Genomic DNA, 11,104 nt, shown 5'->3' on the forward strand with positions numbered 1-11,104 from the left:
GAATATTGGGTGTTGGGACACAAGGTTTGCATGGTCCCTTAAACTGACAATTATGCATTTATCTTTGTTACAGCAATATAGTAGACTATTATTAAGCTACTCAATCATGAAAGTCATGAATGTAAGGGACTGGTTTTATTCTTGAGCGGTATGTCCAAAATGTTTTTACAAGTGAAAGTTTAGGTTTTGTCCGTTTCTTTATTTTTCATCAACGTTCGTTGTGTATTTTTTCATGTTTAATAAAGTATTAACTGTCAGTAACAGGTCGTAATAGTGGTGGTGTTGATATTTGGTAGACCCTGAGCCAATACTATGATGCTGGAAATTAGTACTCAACGAAGGAATGAAACTGAATTTCTTTACATTTACTGCTCCAAGACATTTCGTATATACGCATAAAAGACATTTAAAATCGAACAGAAGCTTAAAAATGCATTGTCGCTAAATGGCCACTAGAGGGCAACATTAAGATAAGATTGTTTGTTTAGTAGACTATAAGTGTCTTTGAAGGTTGAACGTAGCTGCAGTCAGATTATGCTTGTATCGTCGTATTAATCAACGATAAATGCAGGTACAAGTATTTTTTTAAATGTGAGGTTTAGTCTAAACTTTCGTGGACTGAGTAATGAAGCGGTTTTCTTTTCGTTCATTGGTTGCCAAAAAGCGCCTCTGTAACCTATATGTCTAATTTTAAAGTACAGGAGCTGTACTGCTGACGCGAAGATTACTGGCATCAAAATTATGTATGACGATTTTTACTTATGTAGGTACATATTTAGCATACCACGTGTCCTCCCCCCTCAATATACAAGCACTGGAGAACTGAGGCAACGCCCGTGCTTCGTCTCCACGGAGGACTTTTCTCGTATATCTGGATTCAGTCGTAGATGCGTTAGTTACTTGTTGGCGAGTTTCGTCAGCTAATTTTGGTTGTAAGGCTGTCTACTCTCTCTTTTTTGTTAGCTATCTTGTTCATTTGGGTCTGCAAAATTTTTCGACACGTCAAAAAGGGTTTCATTTGTCTTGACTTTAAAATTTTCGCTAAGTGCGTTGACTATCTGAAATCTTCAGAATGACAGACACCGAAACAAGCCCCGCTGCCAACTGTGTGGAGAAGTTGAAGACCTATATAAGGACTCGAAAAGGAACTATTCTCGCTGTGGAAACTGTAAGTTCTGCTGTATACTGTCAGTTGCCTTAATTGCCCTTCACACCACTATCTGAACTATGCAATAATATTTCGAACATTTGTAACGTAAGCCATCTTGCAAAGTTTGATTTTAGTCGGCGCATGCGCGTAGCAAACCGCTAGCATGTTGCCATGACGTTTTGTCACCTTGTTTTCTTCGCAAAAATATACGTTATGGAGAGACTTTCTCGTTAGTCACTTTTCTTAGTTGATCTCTCCGTTGAAAAATATCAAGAGTGCATTAATATTAAATATGGTTTTACAATATTAGATTTGGTTTTAATTTCTCAGCCACCTACATTTTTAAAATCTGCGGATAACACGATGAGGAATTTGGTTCAGTAAAGGGGAAGCAAACTATAAAAACCCAGACGGAATTTTAACAGGTTATTAAAACCAGACGAGTTAATGCGATATAATTAATACACTTTATACGACAGAATGTTGTGGCTACACATGCCAAGAATGGATTTAGAGTTGTAGTACTGGTAGTATCTGAAATGCTACTCTACACACGTATGAGCCATGAAAAGATGAGATTCTGACCACTTGTTCTTGTATGAATGGCATAAGGTCAAAGAGTTTCTCACCTGCCAGCTTTACTCAGTAGGTCACAGACCTCCTTTGGCATAGACATGGGAGAATATTTTAACTTAAATAACACTTAAAACCAAACAGATATTTATTAGTATTGTATATATATGCCATCTGTAACCTATGTGCAATTGCATGTTATTGCTTGATGACAGACTTCATGGGTGAATATTTATTGGACTAATTTACTTATTCAAACTTTCATTTAAACCTTTATTCAAAGCAACACTAGTGGTTTGCTTCTCTATAAATTAACACACAAATGCCACAACACCTGTGTAGTTTCAGTGAAATGACCCACAAATAGTGCACACAGAACAGCCCCACAGTCCTTACTTTGTAGTCCATTTTCAGGCCTGTTTAAAGTATGCACACAGATGTGTAAAACCCTCTTTCAATAGGGAAGGAAGTGCTATAAATAGAATCTGATGCAGGGGAAAACTGCAAAAACTATTTCCATTTTCTAAGGAATGCATGGGCATTCTGACTTTCCATACTCTGCAAAACATTTGGTTCATCTTCTTCAGTGTATAGACTGTGTGTATAGAGATTTAGCTCTAAAATCAACAGTGGTTGATAATTGATTTTAGCTCGTGTTGGTTCAATCCATCGGTCACTTCTTTTGTCGGATGTGCTCTCATTTCTCCGGTTTCAATGATATCACCTTCACTGAGAGTGGCTGCAATTCAGAACTACACTCCCATATCTGCTGCTGTGTCTTGATCTTACCCATGTCAGTATAGTACAAAAAAGTAACAAATAATGGTATGAAAGTGGGGGAATTTTGAGTTTGAGTATTCTGCCCTGCTGTTTGTTTGTTTGCTTTATTTTAATGTTATTTGTCTGCATCTGTAGCATTGTAGAAATGTTGGAGCATATAAGGAGTAACTTATAAATATTCATAAGTATGTATTTTTATTTATATAAATGTGCATAAATGCACTGAAGCATCAAAAACATTTTTCCCAGTGCTAAACATGCAGCCTTGCCCACATCACATTCTACACATGACAACAGAGCTTCTTTCCTGGACCTCACCCTAACTCTCAGGATAATGTGTTTTGTGGGAGTCTGTCTTGGCTTGCTGTCATGTCAGAACACAGAGATCTTATTTGAGGCCTCTTCTTTACACCGTTTTACATGTTTTGGCAGCAGGGAGGGTACCTATAGAGCTCTTTCAAAAGGGTGAATCAGGTTGCAGTTAATTCATAACTATGTAAGTGTCCCTGTTCCTGTCATCCTGCCATTGTTGAACCAGGACATGTTGTTTTATTCTCGCAAGAGCTGTGCTGTTTGTGTGAGTTATGGTTTTCAAGACCACACACAAACAGAGCAGACACACCCACCCCGATGGAAGAAGGACTGTGGGCTAGTAAACTACCCAAGCTAAAGCCTGAAAGAGGCATGTGGGTCTGCACTTTTTATAACAGTGTGCTCTGTATTTATATAGATGCATTATTTCAAGCTTTAAGGGATAAAGTACAAGCATGCCTAAAGAGGCAAAAATGTGCCTAGCACCTGTTGGATAACAGATCGTGAAGTCAGTGGGTGTTTCCCTTTGCACTGGGAGTGCATGAGTTCTTGTGCTTCTGTCAGAGTTTCCTAGCGCTGGCCGTTATATTCTATGCATGTGTCCATGTGCTTCTCTTATGACCACAGTTTGTCATGGTGGGCTGATGTTCAGAACATTACTCTGTGCATATGTGTGTCCTTGTGTTTTATCACTGCATGCATTACTTTTGTCTCTCTGCAGTTGTTCTTGTTTATGTCCTCAGCAGGTGCCTGTTCAGCTGCTCGTGGCCCTGCTTACTATGTGTGGTACAGGCGGGCGCTGATCTCTCACTGTGCCTGTTCTTCGTGGGCCAGCAAGGCTGGAGGCCTGAATAGAGCCTCATTGTACGCTAGCCGGAGTTTAGTCAGCCGCTGAGGTCCGCAGAGGCAGTGTGTGCCAGCCCCGCAACTCATAAAGCTCTGATGCATATGGGTGGGAGGGGATACTGGCTCCTTACATCACCCCCCCCCCCCCACTCCCCACCCTCAGGGGCCACTAGCCTCTGTTGGGCTTCTGACTTCTTGCAGAATATTTTGAGTTGAAACAAAAGTAGCTCTATACTACACTGGGTTAAATATGTTTACATTCAGTTTCAAGGACAAAAGCCTTGGAAATTCTCAGATTTCACTCTATCCTGTCTTTTGTTTGTCTCAGTACTAAATACCATTCCAACATAAAAGATGAAGTTGTAGAACTGGAGCATGTATCCGTTAGCATTTGCTAGTCTATGGCATGTTACCATAGCTGTATTTCATTCAGTTAGTTAAAACTGTGTTGACTGTGTTAAGCATTTATCAAGCATAGCAGAATGAAGCCATGCAGGCGATTGTTGAGGAACAGTGCTGGCAGTAATTTACATGCGTACCCATACAGGCCTCCACAGTTCAACAAAGTGGGTTGATAAGAATGCCTTGCTGTCTTTTGTCATTGGCTGCTTTGGTAGAAAAAATACCATTTTCAGCCTTCCTAGAATACTTGGCTTGAAAATGAAAGTAGTGTACTCCTATGAAGTCTAAAACTAAAAATTAAGAGCATTAGTACCAGTGGCAGTTAAGCCAAGTCGACAGTTGCATTCTGAGTATGTGAGCCACAGGTTAGGGTTGGACTTCCAGCTTCCTAAAACTGCTACGTGATCCAAGTCCACTGGGTGTGATTGCATGAGGAGAGTCCTGGTCCCCTACATGAGTTCCTTCTAAGAAAGATGATGGCTAAGAAAGATGGCTTTTTTCAACATCTGTCAACATCAGAGTTTGTGGGCAACAGCTGTGTTGCCCAAACACTTGATTTCCTCTGCTCTCCATTTGTAGACCTTTATGTCTCACATGGCATAAGTCAACCACAGATATTTTGGAGCAGGAGAGTGCAAGCAGACATCTGGCCTGTCGGCATGTCTTCCAACTTGACAACCGCAGCTTCAGAGAACCAATGACAACCAATGACTACCGCAGCTTCAGAGAATGACCATCACAGTGGTGGTGTCTTGCAAACAACAGGCAGTTCTTGAGCCAACACTGACCTACAAGCACCAATGCTACAACTGTCTGGCTGTGTGGTGACATGTGAGCCTGCTTAAGGTGGTCTTCCATGTTTGTTAACCAGCTGATGACGTGCAAATGAGAGCCAAAAATAACACGTTTCAGTAACATTTGGAATATGTAGATAAACGTGGTTTCAGTGTCAACTGGTCAGTCGCATGTGAAAAGAAGGTAGCTAGAAAAGGACTTTCCTTGCAGTTTCAGGTTGCTGTATGATCAGTTCATTGGGGTTTATTGTAGCAACAGAGAGCAAGTCGTGAGCAGTGACCTGCAATTTGACCGGGGACTGAGACACAGCCCGGTCTGCAGGAGCAGATTCCTGGTGTGTTTTATGTTACTGATGATAAGTAGCTGAAATAAAAAGAGGACAAGCCTGGTACCTTTGTCCCGGGTAACTTGGTTTCAATTCTGTAAGCTTTAGAACTATTACATAGGACAGGTGCTACTTATAACTTTTTTGTTTCCCTGAAGAGTGGCAAGGCTGAGGATTTTATAAAAACGTGAATACTTGCATTAGGCAAATGCCTTGTGCATATGAATCATTGCTAAGGTAAAATGTATAATTTATCACTCCAACTTTTGTAGAACTTTCCATGCTGCCAAAGACATAAATTACAGTGCTAAATTCCAACTGTAGAAATAGACCACACATGAATGAGGTAATCTGAGAGCTGGCAGCGAGTTTGCCGTGTAATCGCATGCCATAGCTTCGACTCCCATAGGTGTTCTTCAGCTTAAAGGACCTTCATTGGAAACCTTGTAAGGTTATTCCTTACCCAGCCCCAACTTTAGCATGGTGTGGAATGCCATGGAGCCAACCCCAGGCCCTGCTCCTCCTCCTAACTGCACCACAGGACTGGTGGGGGGAAGTGAAAAAGGGATGTTTAATGGCCTTTCCAAACTACCAAGGAAACGAGGAATTTGGAGCATGGCTGTTACCAACAAATGGTTGGCACTGTTGGTTTGTGGGTAGTAGCATTTGGAAGTAGACCCACTCAACAGAATTAATCAATATATAGCTAATGTAAAATTAAAAAGGATTATTGCGTTAAATGGCAAATTCTAACAAGGAAATCATCATATTACAGCTAAAACACAACAAATAAAATTGATGCGATACGTTAACAAGATGTTTATTTTTTGTAATATCACCATACAAACTAAACTTGGCATTCTCTCCGTTTTTCCATCTCTGTCTTTCTTTCTTTACAATGCAGGTCCTGAGCTTTATTATGCTTTTCTGCTATGCAGCCTCTTACTATGGAGGTTATTCAGCAGTGCCTATCTGCGGCATGATCTTTGCCATCATCTTCTTTGTCATCTTCATGATGGAGCTGGACAAACAGCTTCTCTTCGTCAACTGGCTGTGGACGGTAAGTGGCACAGGAGCAACACCGCAGCGTTTGAAACAGTGCTGCCAGTCCAACACAGAAGTGCCTCTACACTAACCTTAGACTGCCTTCACACCATGTAGTGCAGCAGTAGTAACAGCTTAGTGCTTTATCCATGACCACAACAGGTTACATCTATGACATAAAATATATGTGTGTGATGACTCTTGTAGGACTTTAGCCGAGCTGCTATTGGTGGACTGCTCTATATCATCACCTCTCTGTTTTGCGTGGCTGGTGGATCGGGCGACGGAGCTCGCATCGCAGGCGGGGTCAGGCGACTTTCTTTCACCCTGCTCATACGATGCATGTGTAAAATAATAACATCAAAGTTTCCATAACCTTTGGAACTACCTGTCTCCTTGCCTGTTCAGGTTAATGAAACAGCTGAACTACTCTTGAAGTATTAAGTATGGGGGAACAACCTGTCTGTCCTCTCTGTTACAGGTTTTTGGCCTGATCGCTGGCCTCCTGTTTGCTTATGATGCCTATCTGATATTTATGGACATCAAGAACACTAGAGGGCGGTCAGCTGCTTCCACTGGTACAGACAACATAATGTACCACATATAATGATCAGTTTATTTGGTCAACCCTCTCCATAGCTGTACCTTTTTCAGTCAGTCATTTGTATAGTAGGTTACATGGCTGATCATAACTTTTTCTCTGCACAGATATTCCTTGTTTCCTATTTTATGAATAACCTTTTAAAAAGGGTATTTAATCTCTGGATATTTTGGGTGTATAAAAAAGTTAATCAAGCCAACACCTGCTGTTGGGTCAAAACCAGGTCACTCTTGGAAGAGGCCAATAAAGGTTGCCACAGTTTACTGTGGTACAGTCCTGACTTTAGAGTATGGTACCATTTCCAGGAGTGGGGTGATTAAAACTTAAAATTGACAGTAAAATGTATGGCAGCCTGTTTGGTACAGCTGTACATTAGGCATACCTTATAGAGTGATCACGCAGTGTACACACATGCAAACACACAAACTTGTAGAAGTTTGCATGTTCAACTCTTAGTACACTTCTTCAATAGAAATAACTTTGCGCTGTTTACGATGGTAATTTTGATTTGAACCGTATTTGAAGATTTTACTAGTAATTGTAGGAACTAAATGACAGCATCCTAGCACTTAGTACACATTGATGACAAGAAGTTACAATCCATCAGTTATCCATTATAAACATGCATTGCCTGAAAGTTTTCCTATGTGAATAAGGAAGAGAAGGTTTGGTGCATTTATACATTTATACATGCAACAACTCACTAACTACTATTTTCTCACATTCATGTCTTCATTGTTTTTATTCAACAGATGACCGAGTTTGAAGAAAACAGAACAGCAGCAGTACTTTCTTGGAAACACTTGGAAAGGTTGACAAAGGGCTTTAACAATGGCAAAAGAAAAAAAATGTTAAGAATGTCTAAGGTCTGTCACGGTATGATAAGACAACTGTTGTTGAACTGGGAATGCTGTGTGACATTGGTCTAAGCTAAGTGGCCACCATATACAGCTGAGGATCCAGTGGTGAGCCTGTTGAGTAAAAACAAACAAACAAATGAATGATTGAATAATTAGAGAAGCTGGCATCTGTCAGTGTGCTCAAAGAGCTTCTCTGCAGAAATTGTAGCTATCAAAGCACTATTGTTTCAATGTTGCCATATAGGACCTGTTTACTGTCAGGAAGCGATCATAAGAAATTCAGGAAAGAATGAATAAGTGACCAGATTGACAAAACTAACTGAACGAGCTTTTGTGGCTGCTCTTCACAGACATGGCCTTGTTTTTATCAAGTAACTGAGAGAATGACGCTTCAGTTCAGTTTAGGTTGGTGCTATTTTCGTGTCTGTTAATTGGGAGAAGTGTGCTTACATTAGCAAGCAAAATGTGTACATTTTCAGGTACAGTAGATAATGTTAACTAATATTTGATAACTATTGATTTGCTTTAAATAAAGTTTCTATGGTAGTAGGGATGAGTTTTTATAATAAGTTAATGTCTTGTTTATATGTTGCCATAGTGATCTCTTTATTCAAAGACTCTGTTTATGGTAGGTGGAATAGTAATATTCAGAGTGATTCAGTATCAAATTCATAAAGGAAATTATGTAACATTTTGTATTTTGCCATGTTTCTAATCAGATTTTTGCTCCACTGAAAAAAAATGTTCATGGATCAATTTTGTATGGCTATATATTTACAAAAAAACTACTCACTGATTTTAAATGTGTACTGTAACAGTTCTTTTCTAAATGTGTGATCTGCTCTAATTAGTTTTTTATGCTTGTTTTGACAGATTTTTATTTTCTTTATTCATTTAGCCCCATTGTTTAAAGGAACCCCAATACTTTGTGTGGAAACTTGTCCATGAAGTTGGATTAAACACCCTAGTTGTATGTTTCTGATTCGAGTGTGTAGTAATATTCAGTGCTTTCAGCACAGCATATTGGAATTTTACAGCAAAAGTACTTTTACCTTTGCCATGCCATGTCATTGTGTATCTTTGTCAAAAATTACAATCTCAGGATATATCTTTTTAAAAATATTTTAGACCAAGTTTATCGTTGAAAGAACACACTAGAATGTAGTTCTGCAATATTTTATTCATTTGTCATTTTTCTAATGTCACTGTTATTTTGGGGTTTTTACCTGTTCAAATGCCAAATAAAAATCTGTTAACCATGTCAAAATATGTGTGGTGGCAATGAATAAGAAAGGTAAACAATCAGCTCTTTCATAATAAAAAGTTGCCATCATGGAAAATGGTTGACGCATAAAAGGTGATGAGCTAAACGTAACTTTTCCCCCGTTTTTCTATGACATTGTAGTGAATTGTAGTGAAATGTCTATTACCACAAACAATAATTCTAGCACATCTTAGTGTACTTATAGCGTATTTTATTTCACTTATTGTAAGCGTGTTATGCAACTGTTAAATGGGGCCTATAGTAAGTATTCTAAATAAATGTAAAACAAGCTATAACCCTGTAACAATAACTGTTAAAACCAAATACTATACATGTTAGAGATCATCTTATTAAGACTTCATATGACATTTTATGCAGTTTATATTATTGCTGTTGACGCGTCTGCTTTTGATCATAGGAGGACGCCCCACCCTTTTGAGTTTTGGCTACTCTCCAGGGTTCTTTCTCATGCCCTTAAGGAGATTTCCATACAACTTTTGCCTTTGGGTTCTTCACTGGGGGCTTGGACTCACATTTATAAAACTGATTTGTGACAAAGGCTGTTGTAAAAAGCACTAAATAAATAAATGTTACTTGATTATTCTGTAGGCTACCTGAGAGATGTGCAATTTACTTTTTTGTCTGATGTATTAAGATGGTTCTGAATAACTTTGGTGACCCTAAATATTAATTACAGTTAAGATGTGTATTACATATTAACTAGGCCTATAACTCTCTAATATAATCACAACTATTCCTTTAACGTATAACAACTTCCATAAATGGTTACTGCATCCTGTCTGACTCAGATCGTTTCCACAAATACGTGGCCTTGCTAATTTCAGAACATTAACACTCCCTCTATGCCATTTTTTTTCTTGCCCTTACGTGAATCGTGACTCTTTGCTATATGCCGGTGTGTATCTAAGTCAGAACATGCACGACCCAATTGCTCATGCCATGTCCCGAAACTACAGATCGTACGGATGTTAGTAAAGTTTGCCTAATGAGTTTGCTCATCCATCCTTTAAGCACTCAGACTGAGTCACGAACGCAAGGAGCTCCTTTGGTTACAGGCGTTTATGTTGCCCATCCATGCATTCAAACATATGCCGCGAGAACTATATAAATAAAATAAACAAATCATAAAATGATTCTCGAGCAGTACAGAAATATACTCATAGATAAGAACCATAAAAACAAATTGCACAAACACAAAATACAGATTGCAAAATCTATCAACCTTGGAGTATATACGCCGTTAAACGATAATTAGCTTGAACTGATAATTAACTTGAACGGTAGGCTATCTTGGTTTTATACGTGAACTCCGGAGTATATAAGTCGTTATCAAGCTCGCCAGTGTATCCATTAGTTACATCTAAGTATTCCATAAAACATACAGACAAACTGCCGACCTCAAAGGTCGCGTTAACTAAAAATGGGTAAGAAAGTAAACTTCAAGCTTTTCGAGTCTTCGCCCAGTTGAGAACTTCACGAACATTACTACACAGCAATTTAAACGTTACCAAACACGCTTCCTTTCCTGCATAGCCCCTCCCAATGACCCGATTCAACATAGAGAGAACATTGGTTCCGCTATGACATCAGATATGTCCTGTTCTTACATTATGTTAATTATATGCTTGTTAACTGACTTATAATTATTTGAGTAAATGTCGATTAGTTATATTTAACTCAAAAAAGCAACTTAACTGCATAACTGACTTTGATGGAAGCTACACCCTAGCAAGAAAGATTTTAAAAATGAAAAATTAACATTTTAACTAGGTTTTTTTTATGCACTCACAAGATGTACATGTGTACAGTGAATAGTAGGTGCTCCTAATACAATAACCTGAGGATGTTTATGCAAGACACCTATTCATTTTGGAAGATATTGTGCTTTTTTCTTTTCTTATCCAACCTTCACATCTTGCATGACAAGATTATTTTTCATTCTGTTAAAATTTCAGAATATATCTTTTTAAATTCCTAATTGAAAAATAACAATAGATGGTAGTTTTGCAGTATTTTATTTGTATTTTGTCTAATACGTCACTGTTATTCTGCGAGTTTTGAATGTTGCAATGGCAAAAAAAAAAAAAACATCCGTTATAACCATATGCAAGCATGTGTTTTTTAGCAATGA

General features: G+C 38.6%; 1 protein-coding gene across 2 annotated transcripts; it reads left to right on the forward strand.

Moving 5' to 3' along the window:
• The first annotated feature begins 487 nt into the window (after positions 1–487).
• plp2b (proteolipid protein 2b) lies at positions 488–9,560 on the forward strand. 2 transcript variants are annotated; one of them, XM_027012197.3, is made up of 6 exons: positions 488–571; positions 1,072–1,168; positions 6,088–6,243; positions 6,435–6,533; positions 6,709–6,805; positions 7,581–9,560. In XM_027012197.3, exons 2-6 carry the CDS (start codon positions 1,073–1,075, stop codon positions 7,592–7,594), a joined length of 462 nt encoding a protein of 153 aa, XP_026867998.1. In that variant the 5' UTR covers positions 488–571; position 1,072; the 3' UTR covers positions 7,595–9,560. The 2 variants fall into 2 exon arrangements, with proteins under 2 accessions (XP_026867998.1, XP_026867997.1); XM_027012196.3 differs by lacking the exon at positions 488–571 and having other exon boundaries at positions 616–1,168.
• Positions 9,561–11,104: the final 1,544 nt, after the last annotated feature.

Source organism: Electrophorus electricus, chromosome 20 (assembly GCF_041902795.1).
Source record: "Electrophorus electricus isolate QZ-2024a chromosome 20, ASM4190279v1, whole genome shotgun sequence".
Lineage (NCBI taxonomy): Eukaryota > Metazoa > Chordata > Actinopteri > Gymnotiformes > Gymnotidae > Electrophorus > Electrophorus electricus.

Coding starts and splice junctions, on each gene's coding strand:
- plp2b (XM_027012197.3), top strand. CDS start 1,073: ATGACAGACACCGAAACAAGCCCCGCTGCCAACTGTGTGGAGAAGTTG. Junction 6,244..6,434: donor TCGTCAACTGGCTGTGGACG/GTAAGTGGCACA, acceptor TGACTCTTGTAG/GACTTTAGCCGAGCTGCTAT. Junction 6,534..6,708: donor GAGCTCGCATCGCAGGCGGG/GTCAGGCGACTT, acceptor TCTCTGTTACAG/GTTTTTGGCCTGATCGCTGG.